Below are 15,160 nucleotides of genomic sequence, written 5' to 3'. Positions count from 1 at the left end.
AGGAGAGCCTGGGCAAAGGCATTGAGGTGGGATATGGGGTTTGTGCAGCCTCTGAAGCTGAGATGTAACACAGCATGGACCAATTCTCTGCTGATTGTGCTCATTTGGCCAGAGCATTGAGACAAAGAAAACACAGTTTCTCTCACACTAATAAAATCAGATCTAAATAATTGGAAAAATATCAATTGCTCATGGATAGGCTGCGCTAATATAATACAATGACAATTCTACCTAAATTAATTTGCTTATTCGGTGTCATACCAATCAGACTACCTAAAATTATTTTATAGAGCTAGAAAAAATAATAACAAAATTTATATGGAAGAAGAAAAGGTCAAGAATATCAAGGGAACTAATGAAAAAAGGTGCACCAAACCTGTAGTTTTACTATAAAGTGGCAGTCATCAAAACTATTTGGTACCAGCTAAGAAATAGAGTGGTGAAAAAATGGAATCGGTTAGTCACAGGAGACTACAGTAATCTACTGTTTGATAAACCCAGAGACTCCAGCTTCTGGGATAGGAACTCAGTATCTGACAAAAACTGTTGGGGAAAACTAGAAGACAGTATGGCAGAAACTAGGCATAGGTCAACATCTTACACATTATACTAAAATAAGGTCAAAATGGGTACATGATTTAGACATAAAGGGTGATACCATAGGTAAACTATGAGAGGAAGGAATAGTTCACCTCCTCAGATCTATGGAGAGAACAATTTATGACCAAACAAGAGATAGAGAATATTATGAAATGCAAAATGGATGGTTTTGATTACGTTAAAAAGTTTTTGTGCAAACAGAAGCAATGCAGTCAAGATTAGAAGGAAGAAAGCTGGGAAACAATATTTATAGCCTCTCTTTCTGATAAAGGCCTCATTTCTAAAATATTTAGGGAACTAAATCAAATTCATAAGAAAGATATGAACAGGCAGTTTTCAGATGAAGAAATCAAAGCTATCTATTACCATATAAAAAAATGCTCTAAATCACTATTGATTAGAGAAATGCAAATTAAAACAACTCTGAGGTTCCACCTCACACCTATCAGATTGGCTAATATAACAAAAAAAGAAAAATAATAAATGTTGAAGAAGCTGTGGAAAAAATAGAACACTAATGAATTGTTGGTGGAGTTGTGAACAAATCCAACCATTCTGGAGAACAATTAGGAACTATGCCCAAAGGACTATGGGACTGTGCATACCCTTTGACCCAGTAATACCACTACTAGGTCTGTATCCCAAAGAGATCATAGAAAAGGGAAAAGGACCCACATGTACAAAAATACTGATAGCAGCTCTCTTTGTTGTGGAAAAGAATTGGAAATCGAGGGAATGCCCATCAATTGGGGAATGGTTTAGCCAGTTGTGGTAAATGAATGTAATAGCATACTATTGTTCTGTAAGAAATGATGATCAGGCAGATGTCAGAAAAACCTGGAAAGACTTACATGAACTGATTCTGAGTGACAGGAACAAAACCAGGAGAACATTGTACACAGTAACAGCAACATTGTGTGATGATCAACTATGATAGACTTAACTCTTCTCAGCAGTGCAATGACCCAAGACAATTCCAAAGAACTCATGACAGAAAATGCTTTCCACATCCAGGAAAAAGAACTGTGGGTCCTGGATGCAGATTGAACCATATTGTTTTTACTTTTTTGTTTTTCTTTTTTGAGGTTTTTCCCTTTTGTTCTGATTCTTCCTTCACAACATGACTAATACGGAAATATGTTTAATGTGATTGTGGTGTGTGTGTGTGTGTGTGTGCACGCGCGTGTGTAAAACCTATATCAGATTGCTCAGATTTACTTTCTGTTTTGGGGAGACAGGAGGCAGGGAGAAATATTTGGAACTAAAAATCTTATGAAAAAATGTTTAAAACTATCTTTGCATGTAACTGGAAAATAATAAAATACTTTTTTATTAAAAAGAAAAGAAAACACAGCTTCTCCCCCAGACAGCACCACATCATTCTATGAATGTAGAACTATCAGTCAAAGAAAAGGGAAAAGTTTTGCATATTGTGGATAAGTTCACTTTATTTTGGCAGTATACGTCCTAAGAATGTGCACAGAGATGATGAGGTTGTCACATATACTGGCAGAACTAGCTCAGTGTCTGGGAGCCCCTAGAGGAGAGTGGGGGCGGGGAGAAGAGGTACTGGACCGCCCACCCAACTGAAGGTCTAAAGAGCCCTTTTCCTGACCTCATTGTCGTATACCTGGGAAACTTGTGCATTCCACCAGTTCCATGCCAGGAAACCGAATTGCTTCCATTTGAATTCTCTTGGGAAGATTCTGAAGATCATCTGGCAAGATACTCCACTGAACACTGAGGTCCTTTCTTGAGCTCATTTGCCAGGCATTCAAATTGGATTGCAGAGAGACCAACTCTGCTGGGCTGGCCACTTTGTTCACATGTGCAATGCCCATTTGTGTAAGACATTTTTATGGAGAACACCCACAAGGGAGCTGCTCACATGGCGTTTACAAGAAGCCATACAAGCACACTGTCCAGGTCTCTCTAAAAAACTTAGGAATAGATTTCATGCTATGAGAGACACTGGCAGAGGACTGGCCAGCATGGCATGCCCACATCAAAGAAGGAGCTGTGCTCTATGACTAAAGCAAAATTGCAGTAGCCCAAAAGGAACATGAGATATGCAAATTTAGAGATATCTCCTTTCCCAATGTCCACCTGGACTATTTGTGCCCAGCCTGGGGTACAGTCTTCTGAGCTCATGTTAATCTAATCAACCAGATTCAGGTACACTCTACCTTGATTCCAACATAGTGATGTCGTTTTGGTCCCCATGGAGAATGAAGGACCACCAAAGGATCTGGACAAACAGTTTCCAGACAAAGAAATCAAAGTTATCTATAATCATATTAAAAGCTCTAGATCACTATGGATCAGAGAAATGTGAATTAAAACAATGCTGAGGTATTGTCTCACACCTATCAGAATGGTAAATATAACAAAAAATGAAAATGTTGGATTTTGGAGGGGATGTGGGAAAGCTGAGAGACTAATCCACTGTTGGTGGACTTGTGAACTGATCCAACCATTCTGGAGAGCAATTTGGAACTCTGCAAAAAGGGCTATAGAACTGAGCATACCCTTGGACTCAGCAATACCATTGCTAGGTTTATATCCCAAAGACATCCACAAAAAGAGTAAAAGACCTATTTGTACAAATATATATATATATATATATATCAGCTCTTTTTGTGGTACCTAAGTATAGGAAATCAAAAGAATGCCCATCAATTGGGGAAGTGGTTGTATATGATGGTGATGGAATATTATTGTGCTTTAAGAAATGACAAGCACGATGACTTCAGAAAGGTCTGGGAAGATGTGTATCAACCGATGTATAGTGAAGTGAGCAGAATCAAGAGAACACTGTACATAGAGACAGCAATATTGTTGGATGAAGAACTGTGAATGACTTAACCATTCACAGCAATACAATGATCCAAGACAATCCCAAAGGACTATTGATGAAACATACTATCCACCTCCAAAGAAAGAATTGATATTGATTGAATACAGACTGAAACCGAAGCATGCTATTTTTCACTTTCTTTCATTTTTTACTTTTATTCAAGTTTTCTCATACAAAATTATTAATATGGGAATTTTTTACATAATTGCATATGTATAACCCATATCTGATTACTTACCACATCAGGGAGGGAGGAGGGGGAGGGAAGGACGGATAAAAATTGGAACTCTGCAAGAAAATAATGGGCTTTTGACAACACCCAAAAGGCCCCAGATTGATTTGGACTGATGGGATTGCCTGAGAGTGATTGACTTCACTGATTAATTCACTTAAAGTTGACTTGATTAAAACCACACTTGCCTGACACCCAAGAGGGAGTGTTCTCAGGGGCTGTGAACTCTGACCTCAACACTGGAACACCCCTAAGTCCTGTGAACCAATAGATTTAGTTGATGCTAGCCAAATAGCTAGAAGCTGTGTGTAATGACTGCCTCTCCTCCGGACACATCAAAAGCTTCCACACACAGTTACTCCGCAGTTTGTTGCTCAGACAGGCTCATGGTGGAGGACTTGAGGAAGGACCAGACTAGGCTGGAACTAAAGGCTAGATAGGCCTTTTCTAAACTTTCTGACCCAGGGGTTCTCTTTTTACTAATACCTGGTATGCTTTAAAAAACTTAATGCAGAAAACTGGTGCTAAAGCTTCTCATTTATATTAGAAACCCTGGCTAATTTTCCCTACATTTGGGACAGGAATAAGGCTACCATACATTAAGTTTTACTCATCACAACTCAAAACTGTAAATAAAAAGGTTTATTATTTTTAAAAAATAATGTGACTGAGGAAGTAATAAAGAAAAAGACTGGAAAAGTAGGAAGGGATAATTCCCATGAACATTGAACAACGCACTACTTTGGGTCCTGGATTCTGTTCGTTTGGGGTTCTCCAAACCTAGAAATGGTCCTTTTGTACTGAACATCAAGAAGAGGAGACAAGGTGCCCCTAGTGCCAGGTCTCCTTCTGAAAGCACTGGCATTTGTGTACCAGGAGCAAACAAGGGACAATTATATTCTCAGCCCAGAGCAGCATGCATGTCCAGGGCAACATTGGTCCTCCCACTCCCTCAGCAGTCCTGAAACCTCCTTGGAACTTAGGAGGATGAGGTTGAAACCCCTTTCCCTGGAAAGCCAAACTCCATTTGCCTTGTTACTGATTAAGTGTCCAATGAATATTTGGGTCTGAATGGTCTTGGGGAGACCCAGAATGCCCCATGAGACCAGGAAGGTAAGGGCTTCCTGCTTTGACGACTCTCCCAGAAGTCTTAGATTTGACTTTTAAGGAAGAACAAGGAATCAACATGTAGATATAATTAAACATGGGGGACAGTGGCCTCTAGGAAGACCCCTCAAGGGACACTTCTGAGAGTCTAAAAAACACTGAACAAGGATCTAGACAGAACCTTCATATATTGTTTGGGAGTAGGAAGAGGAAGAAGAGAGACAAAAAGCAACCAACGTTTGTTGCTGTGGCACACACACAAACACAGATACACATTTACACACACACACACACACACACACACACACACACACTGCAGAGGGGTATAAAAGGGTTGATCAGGAGGAAGGAGCTGTCCAAACCTATCCCTCCTCCTCAGCTCCTCTCCAAAGGCCCCCCCGACCCTAGACACCATGTGCCACACAAGCTGCTCCACTGGCTGCCAGCCAAGCTGCTCCATGCCCCTGTGCTGCAAACCAGTCTGCTGTGTCCGTCCTTGCTGCCACCCGGCATCTGGTGTGACCCTGCTGTGCCACCCAGCATGCCCTGTGGTGACCAGCTGCCAGGCAGTCTCTGGATCTAGCAGCTGCTCCCCCTCCTGCTCTGTGCCCAGCCCCTGCCAGTCCACCTGCTGTGTGCCCAGCCCCTGCCAGTCTACCTGCTCTGTGCCTGTCCGCTGCAAACCCATTGTGTGTGTGGCCATGTGCTGCAAGCCTGTGACCTATGGAATCCCCTCCTGCCAGGCCTCCTGCTGCCAGCCAGCCTCCTGCACCTCCCTGCTCTGTGCACCTTCCTGTGCCCCCTCCTGCTGCTGAGCAGTTCCCTCCCTCATATCCCACAAATTGGAGCCAAGCTATGGTTCTGGTGTGACTCACCACCCAGGAGACCCAGGCTAGGTCACTGTTGTCAGAACCCAGCAGGGCAGCATCAGAACCCATGGACTTCACTATGACATAGAAGCCCCCATTGCCACAGGGACCCTTCCAGACCTCCCTCAGGGGGAGATGCTGGGACACCAGGGTCCTACTTTCCACAATGTCCCTCCCTGTCTTGGGGTCACTGCAGCTTCCCCCACCCCCGGAACACTCTTGTAACTTCAATAAATTCAAGAGGAAACACTGCAAATAAGTTCTCGGTGCCTCTGTTCTCTGAAGCCTGATGGTCCGGGGTGGGGGTGGGGGGTAGAGGGAAGGAAGGAGTTTCCTCTTTTGTTCTGGGGGAGAGAGCATGGTCCAAGAGGCTTGAGACACACCCAGGGACACCTGGAAGGAATTTGGCTCCTGGGCTCCTATGGGTTTCTTCAGCTTTGGGACCCCAGATTGGAGGGCAGGAGGGCAGAGAGTCAGACTCCTCCCAAGGCCTTCCTTTGGAGAGAGCAGAGGCTGGACTCTCAGCTGAGCCTGCCTTGATGTGCTGCTCTGCCTGCTTTCCCCTGCACAAAATAAGATGCCACACTGCCAAGTACCCCTGTTCTCCCTGCCTACTTTCCTGCCTCCTTGGCTCATTGTCTCCTCCCATTAGAATGTAAGCCCCTTCAGGTCAGGGACCATTTGTCTTTTTTCATCAGGTATAGCCCCAGTGCTTAGTACAGTGGCAGGCAGGCAGTGGGTGCTTAACAAGGTGGATTGGATTGGACTGGCAGGCAGTGCCCCCCAGGGTACACAGCCTTGTGGTGCCCTGGCTACTCAGAAAAGGCAAACAGGTTTTCAGGAGGTCAAGTTTCCAGGCCTCCTGTGGGTCTGTGGGAGAATCCAGGCCCTTTCTCATGTGGCCTCCTGGAAGAACAGGTTGGTGCAGTTAGACCCAGAGACAAGAGAATATAACAGGGTCCTGTAGACCATGGGCATGAAAGCACAGGGAAGCCCTGGTAGCTGGGGGCCTGTGCCCATGTGAGTGTCTGCATGTGTCTGTACTTGTGTCCTTGCTTGCTTGTCTATACATGCCCATGTTGGGGTGTGTGTGTGTGTGCATGTTCATATCTGAGTGTGTACATGTGTCTGTGTCTCTGTGTGTGCCAAGGTATGTGTGTCTGTGTCTGGTTGTGTCTTTGTTTCTCTGGGTGTTGGGCCTGTAGGCACCAGGTGGCAAGGTATTCCCACACACCACTGCTGAGCACCTGCTGGCTGGCCCTGGAGCCCTGGCCCTTGCAGGCAGCCTCCCCACCCCCACTGCCCATCATCCCAAATGCTCCCACAGCACTGCAAGCAAAGCCCCGACCACCCCCTTCAGAATCCACTGAGGCTTTAGGGCCTGAAGTAAACAGACCAACCAGCAGATCCCAAACCTTCAGCCCATCCTGGGCTTCTGAGTGACCCTGGAGACAAATCCTCTTCTCTGACCTCTGCTGGGAGCTCCCTGATGGGACCCAGAGCCAGACTGGTCTCTGCTCACTGCCTGTGTCCTTCCTAGGGCTGCTCTCAGCCCTCTGTCTTGGAGCATCCTACAGCAGCCCAGCTCCGCCCTATGGGAGACGACCCTGCCTCCTCTTGGACAGAGAAAAGAGGCTGTGACTTGGGGCTGCCTCTTTGCCTCCTGTGCTGACCCCAAAATGCCCTCTACACCATCGACTCTCTCCTCCCTGGGGCTGAGGAGAGCAAGAATTGGAGGCTCTCCTGGCCAGGGGTTACTGTTCTAGGTGTGGCTGGGATGCCATCATATCCTCCCTCTTCTAAGAGGGTCAGCTATGCCAGCAACTCTGACAGTCTGTCTTTGTCTCTGTCTCTGTCTCTCTTTGCATGTGTATCAGTCTCTGTTTGCCTCTTTGTCCCTCTATCTCTGTCTATCTCTCAGATCTCTCATCTCTCTTTCTCTCCTCATCTTCATCTCTTTGAATCTCTCCCCCTCCATCTCTATCTCTTTGACTCTGTCTCTCACTTTCTCCCTCTCCTTTTCCATCTCTGTCTGTCCCTGGCTCGCTTTCTCTATGTCTCCGTCTCTCTATGTGTCTCTCTATTTCTCTCACTCTTTGCTTCTCTTTTTCCAATTTCCATCTCTACACCCATAATTCCAATAGCCCAGAGAAGATCTTCATCACCATCACCTAGAATAGTGACTTGTCCCCAGGTTGTCCTTTTCCCAATCCATCCTCTAAACCAGGGATTTCAAACCCAAGAAGAAATGGGAGCACCTAACACATATATACAGATCCCTAAGGATTGAATATTAACTAGGTTTAAGATAGGACTTTGTCAATATTTGGCTGCATTTTTATTCCTCCTGTTATTTATTCCCCCAATGTTTTAGGCTGGTTTGGGGACCGGGTGCCATTGGGAACCACATTGTGGGCACCTCCACTGTGGAAGTGCCCTGGACTGCTCTGAAAGCACAGATCTGATCACCTCCCTGGATGACCCAATATCTACTGTCAAACAGAATATAACCGACAATGTTGGCCATGCACAACCTACCCAGTCTCTCCCCTTGCTCTCCAGAGCCCTTGCTCAAGACTCCTCTAGGCACCTTTGGCCAGTGGGGCCTGCTGGTCTCCCAACACAAAGCTCCCAGTCTCCCCAAGCTGCTGGGAAGGCTCAGAATGCCCCTCCCCCATCTTCCCTCCCAGCTCCAGCGATCCAGAGCTCAGACCTTGTACAGGAAGCCTTTGAGATCACCCTGGTCAGTGCTCTCCCCTCCAGAAATGTCTCTGAGGAAGCTGGTCCCTGCTCAGGGGTCCCTCAGCCCACCAGCTCTCCCTTTTCTCACTGCATGCTCAGGACTTAGCCTGGTCTCAGGCCAGGAGCTGGTTACTAAAGGCTGGAAATGAAAACCAAAGTGAAGATGTTTATGAGCCAATATCCATCACCTGGACAAGGTCACCATGCCATAATGATGGGTTCTGTGGGAAGCTGCCATAAACAACAACAGAGAAGAGGGTTTTCTCTGCCCCTGGAACATCCCCCTGGCAGGAGGGATATAAAAGCCCACCAGGCTAGGGCACCTTCTCACACAGCCCCACAGCTTCCCTCTCCTTCACATACACACACACACACACACACACACACACACACACACACACACACACACAGAGCCACCAGCTCAATTGCAGAGAGGTTCAAGCCGCTCCCTGCATCAGGAACCCAGCCTCTCCCTGACACTCCTCTGCCACTCTTAGCTGCCCAAGGCACCAGCACAGCTTCTCCCACCATGGCAGACTCCTGTTTTTCTGGGCCCTGTGTTCCCACAGCCTCAGCCGCCTCAGTCTGCTCCAGTGATGTGAGTTGTGGCAGCAACGTCTGCCTGCCCAGTTCTGGCATGGGCTCCTCCTGGCAGCTGGACGACTGCCCAGAGAGCTGTTGTGAACCTGGCTGCTGTGGGCCCCCCTGCTGCCCTGCCCCATGCTGCACACCAGCCTCCTGCCTAACCCTGGTGTGCCGCCCAGTCTGCTGTGTGCCCACCACCTGCCAGCCCTGTGCACCCAGCCCCTGCCAGTCTTTCTGCATCTCCTCCTGCTCCCCAGCCTGCTGCCAGCAGTCTTGCTGCCAGCCCATTTCCTGTGGGCCTTCCTCCTTCCAGCAGTCTTGCTGCCAGCCCACCTGTTGCATTGCCCTCCCTGTGTGCTGCAAGCCCAGCTGCTGTGTGACCACAGCCTGTGCTCCAGCCTCCTCCTGCTGCCAGCCCAGCTGCTGCCACCCTGCCTCCTGTGTGTCCCTCCTCTGCAGGCCAGTGTTCAGGCCAGCCACCTGCTGTGTGCCTCTCTCCTGCAAACCCTCCTGCTGCACCACCACCTCCTCCTCCTCCTGCTGCTGTGCACCCTCCTGCTGTCCAGCCACCAGCTGCTGCCGCCCTTCCTCTTGTGTGTCCCTCCTCTGCCAGCCCACCTGCTGCAAGCCTGCCTGCTGCACTGCCACCTCTGGCCAAAAATCCTGCTGCTGAACACAGGGCACTTGGCCTTTTCCACCCCTGACCACCTTCTGTCAGCCTCCTGCATACAGCCCCCAAAACATCAGGCTCAACAACTGGCCAAGGAAGCCAGTCCACCAAGCTACAGCTGAGCACATCACCCACCCCAGCCCACCCAGGGTCTCCCACAAAGCTCCTCCATCCCAAGGCTGACCCCAGTCACAGCTCCTGCTTCCACATGCACCTAGGACAGTGTGCATCAACTTGCAATGGCCTGTGGCTCTCAGGCTCTCTCTGGGCTCAAAGTATGGTGGGCAATGGCCCCATAAAGGGACCCACCTGCCAATAAACTGAATCAACTCCACTTCCTGGCCTCTCCCTTCTCCTTCCTTACCATGGACCCATCACTGTGTTGTTGGGGGAAGGCACAAATACCCAACAAGACTTCCTGGGGAGACCAGAAGGTCCCAGGAGGTAGCCATCAAATAAGTGACCACCACACCATGCACACAACTCACCAAGGTCATGCCCAGCCATGCCCTGACCCATTCCCATCCAGCCCACACTGAACCACATTCTCACCCATCTGCCTGCCCACCTGGCTACTAGACTCTTGCCTTACATTGTCTTCTGCTTCCCAAATCTGAGTTCATTGAGTCTAGCTCAAGGGAAGGACATCCAATACACTCTGCCCCAGCATCTCCTCTGCAGCCTCAGTCTGAGTGCAACCCCAGCATCCCAGGGACCTGGGAGATGACCATAGCCAGGAAATGTTCTCTCACTTTGGAAGCCTGCAGAGCCAGGACACCCAGACACTCATGTAGGAATGGACATGTTGGAGGGTCTGACTCACACCAGAGCAGCCAGGCCCCATGGGAGCACACCTGGAGAGAGGCTGCTTGCAGGCACACTCTGCATGCCCAGCATCCAAGCAGCCTCCATGGCCCTCTACTCAACCAAAGCCCAGCCAACTCACTCTCAGCATCACCAGGACCACATAGCCCCAAATCACCCTGAGGCTGACTGAGAGCTGGTTGACATCTCAGGGCAGTGACAACTTCCCAAGGAGCCCTCTGTGTGCAGAAACACAGAGGGAAGTCAGAAGAGGCAAAAGGCCCTATGTTCTTCCATCTGGACAGGTGCCCTTGGAGGGAGTCTACAAGCCCCACTGACCAAGGTCACCTCCACACAAACACACATGTACATCCATACACACACAGACTGGCCCCTTCATTGATCTCTGCATGGTAACTCCCAATCTTCCTGACAGAGAGGAGGACTCTGTCTTCAGAAAAGGACAGTGTCCCCAATAATGGCACTGACAATGATCTTCTCACCAGGCCCTGGAAGGGGATACCCAGTTTCTTTGTTCATGGCCACATTTTTGAGTAAGCCTGTAACCTGAGCAGAGAGAGAGAACCTCAAACTGAGAGGAAGTCAAACCTTTGGAGGAGCATCCTTCCAGACACTTCTGAAGGAGCACTCAACAGCTGTCTGCAGGGAAGTGGAGGAATATCAGACAGGAGAGAGAAGAGGCTTCTTTTCCTTCTCCAAGAGCAGAACCAGGAGAAAGGCAGAGAAATGGGAGAGCTGCTGATGCTGTATTGTTTGAGGAAATCCTAACCAGAGCCACCCACCACTGGGGCATGGGGACCACTGCATGTCCAGAAGACCTGAGGGACATCTGGGAAGTCCAGAGCCCATGGAGCTCATGGGCAGTTGGACAGGTGACCTTCCATAAGTGTTCAGGAAATGCTACTGTCAGTCAGGGATTGTCTCAAGGGTACAGGGTCTAAGGACAAAAAGCACTACCCTCAGGGAGCTTGTATTCTACCAGAGGAAGCAGGATGAAGATGGACAAGCAAATACAAAGTCCTTTCCTAGGGACAGAGGACACTGGCATATGTAGAGGTCGGCAGAGAGTCCACATGGGAGGCCCCAGAGGAGCTCAGCCCCAGAGGAAGCCAGGCGTCCTAGGAGGCAGAGGTGTACAGGGAGAGCACCCCAGGCACCAAGGAGAGCCCGGACAAAGGCACTGAGGGGGGAGGTGGGGTTTGTGCAGCCCTGGAAGCTGAGATATGACACAGTATGACTCAGTTCTCTGCTGATTGTGCTCATTGGGCCAGAGCATTAACAAGAAGACAAAATACAGCTTCTCCCCCAGCCAGCACCACATCATTCCATGGATGTAGAACCATCAGTTAAAGAAAAGGGCGACATTTTGCACACTGTGGATACATTCACTTGTTTGGGCAGGGTATGTCCTAAGGATGTGCACTAAGATGAGGAGCTTGTCACATGGATTGCCACAACTCAGTGTCTGGGATCCTCTAGAGGAGAAGGGGGGCTAGAAGAGGTATTGGACCACCTACCCAACTGAAGATCTACAGAATCATTGTGCTGACCTCATTGTTCCTATGAGTTCGAAGTATCATCTTCCCATGTAGGAGTGTAAACAGTTCAAACTTTTAATATCTCTCATGAATTCTTTTTCCTGTTTACCTTTTTATGTTCCCCCAGGGTCTTGTATTTGAAAGTCAAAATTTCTATTCAGTTCAGTTCTTTTCATCACTAATACCTGAAAGTCCTCTTTTTTATTGAAGTCCCATTTTTTCCTCTGAAAGATTATACGGAGTTTTGCTGGGTACATGATTCTTGGCTGTAGTCCCAGTTCCTTTGCCCTCTGGAATATCATATCCCGTGCCCTCTGGTCCTTTATTGTAGATGCTGATAGATAATGTTTTATCCTTATTGGAGCTCCACAGTATTTAATTCCTTTTTTTCTAGCTGCTTGAAATATTTTCTCCTTGACCGGGGAGCTCTGAAATTTGGCTATAATATTCCTGGATGTTTTCCTTTTGGGATCTCTTTCAGAGAGTTATTGGGGGATTCTTTCAATTTCTATTTTGCCTTCTACTTCTAGAATATCAGGGCAATTTTCCCTGAAAATCTCTCGGAAGATGTAGTCTAAACTCTTATTTTGGTTATGGTTCTCAGGTAGTCCAATGATTTTCAAATTATCTGTCCGGGATCTATTTTCCAGGTCAGTTGTTTTTCCAAGGAGATATTTCATATTGCCCTCTATTTTTTGATTCCTTTGGGTTTACTTTACTGTGTCTTAGTTTCTCATAAAGTCACTAGCTTCCATTTATTAAATCACACTTCTTAGGCAATAATTTTCATCAGAAAGCTTTTTATCTCCTTTTCCATTTGGCTTTTGAAGCTGTTGACTTTTTTCTCATAGCTCTCTTATGTTGCTCTCATTTCTCTTTCCATTCTTTCCTCCACTTCTCTAAACCCTACTTCTATCTCTCTTATGTTCTCTTCAAAGTCCCTTTTGAGCACTTCCATTGCCTGAGACCAATTCATATTTTTCTTGAAAGCTTTGGATGTAGGGGCCCTGATGTTGTTATTCTCTTCTGAGGGTGCACCACAATCTTCCTTGTCGCTAAAGAAACTTTCAATTGTTCTCAAATTTCTTTGCTTGCTCATCTTGCCATTTTTGCTTGACTTTTAGCTCCCTCTTACAGTGGGGCCCTACTTCCAAGCTACACTGTCCCAAGGCTAAGAGGGCTCCAGCTGTTTCAGTTTGAGGGAGGCCAGGTTTCTCTCTCGCCTAGCCTGTTCTCTGGTCCGAAGGTAACCTCAAGCCAACTTGCTAGTTAACCAGCCAGCAAAGTGCTGTGGTGGTTTTTAGCTTCAACAAGCCTGCATCCCTCCCTGACCTGGGCCTCCCACTGCTCAAGATTCCTTCCTATGTCCCTGCTGGGCTGGGATATCCAAATTCCTTCTCAGGTCCCGCATACAGCCCTCTATTTTCCACCCCCTGGAGCCAGCCCTTCAGCCCTCTCACTGGATGGTAAGCTTAGTTGCAAAAGACGCCAAGGTTGTAGCTGATTCGGAGGCTGGTGGTAAATTCCTCTTGTGCAGCATGTTTGGGGTCTGTGTCAGCACGATCTCGGGGTTGGATTCTGCTCACAGCACAGTATGGCTCCCTTTAGTTTGGAAAATAATCTCAGCCAGCTTTTGTGGGGTTTGCTGCTCCAGGGCTTGTTTTATTGCTGTTTGGGGGGGTCTGTGCTGACCTCATTGTTCAATGCTTGGGAAACCTGAACATTCAATGAGCTCCATGCCAGGAAACTAACTTGCTTCCATTCGAATGGCCTTGGGAAGATTCTGAAGATCATTTTGCAAGATACTCCACAGGACACTGAGGTCCATCCTTGAGATCAATTGCCAAGCATTTAAATTGTATTTGAAGAGAGCCCAACTCTACTGGGCTGGCCACATTGTTCACATGTGCAATGCGCATTTGCATAAAAGACATTTTTATGGAGAACTCCCACAAGGAAGCTCCTCATGAGGTGGTTAGAAGAAGCCATGCAAGGACACTGTCAAGGTCTCTCTAGAAAATGTTGGAATAAATTCCATGATATGAGAGACACTGGCAGAGGACTGGCCAGCATGGAGTGTCCACATCAAAGAAGGAGCTGTGCCCTATGAGGGAGGCAGAATTGCAACAGTCAAAAGGAAAGTAAGATGTGCAAAGTAAACATCTCTCCTCTCCCAATATTCACACAATTTGTGGCTAACCTGTGGTAGTCCTCTAATTCATACAGGTCTAAGGAGACAGTCAGGCACACTGTACCTTGATTCCAAGAGAGTGAAGTCAGTTTGTTCCTCTTCAAGAAGGAAGGACCACCAAAGCATCTGAACAGGCAGTTTTCAGACAAAGAAATCAAAGCTATCAATGATCATAAGCAAAAATGCTCTAGATCGTTATTGACCAGAGAAATGAAAATTAAAACAACTCTGGGGTATCACCCCACTCCTAGAAGATGGGGAAATATTACAAAAGAGGGAAATATGGATGTTGGAGGGATGTGGGAAAGCTGGGTTCCAATCCACAGTTGGTGGATTTGTGAAAAGATCCAACTATTTTGGAGAGTAATTTGCAACTACATGCAAAGGACTATAGAACGGAGTATACCCTTTCATCGAGCAATACCACTGTTAGGTTATATCCAAAAGACATCCACAAAAAGAGAAAAAGACCTGTTTGTAGAACAATATTTATAGCAGCATTTTTGTGGTGGCAGAGAATTGGAAATCAAAGGAAAGCCCATAAATTAGAGAATGGCTAAACAAGCTGTGGTATATGACGGTGATGGAATATTGTTGTGCTATAAGAAATGACAAGCAAGATGATTAAAGAAAGGCCTGGAAGACCTATGCGAGCTGACATATGGTGCAGTGAGCAGAACGAAGAGAATGCTGAACAGAGACAGCAACATTGTTTGGTAAAGAACTGTGAGTGACTGAACAATTCTCAGCAAAACAATGATCCAAGGCAAACCGAAAGGACTCATAATGATGCATGGTATCCACCTCCAAAGGAAGAACTGCTATTGATGGAACACAGACTGAAGCAGGCTGTTGTTCACTTTCTTTCTTTTGCTTTTTATTTGCTTTGTTTTCTTACAGAAATATCAAATATGGTAATGTTTCCCATAATTGTACATGGACAA

The 15,160-nt window shown here is 47.1% G+C and overlaps 2 protein-coding genes across 2 annotated transcripts in view; one reads left to right on the top strand and one right to left on the bottom strand.

The window, feature by feature from the left end:
- TSPEAR (thrombospondin type laminin G domain and EAR repeats) overlaps positions 1-15,160 on the bottom strand; it is a 190,748-nt gene that overhangs the window by 45,001 nt on the left and 130,587 nt on the right. The gene's annotated exons all lie outside the window — the stretch shown is intronic.
- LOC122754220 (keratin-associated protein 10-3-like) lies at positions 8,937-9,854 on the top strand. The gene has a single exon (XM_044002436.1). The coding sequence runs from the start codon at positions 8,937-8,939 to the stop codon at positions 9,663-9,665; it is 729 nt and encodes a 242-aa protein (XP_043858371.1). The 3' UTR covers positions 9,666-9,854.

Source organism: Dromiciops gliroides, chromosome 4 (genome assembly GCF_019393635.1).
Source record: "Dromiciops gliroides isolate mDroGli1 chromosome 4, mDroGli1.pri, whole genome shotgun sequence".
In the NCBI taxonomy this organism is placed as follows: domain Eukaryota; kingdom Metazoa; phylum Chordata; class Mammalia; order Microbiotheria; family Microbiotheriidae; genus Dromiciops; species Dromiciops gliroides.
Note: the sequence above shows the minus strand (reverse complement) of the source record. Positions and strands in the feature narration are given on the sequence as shown.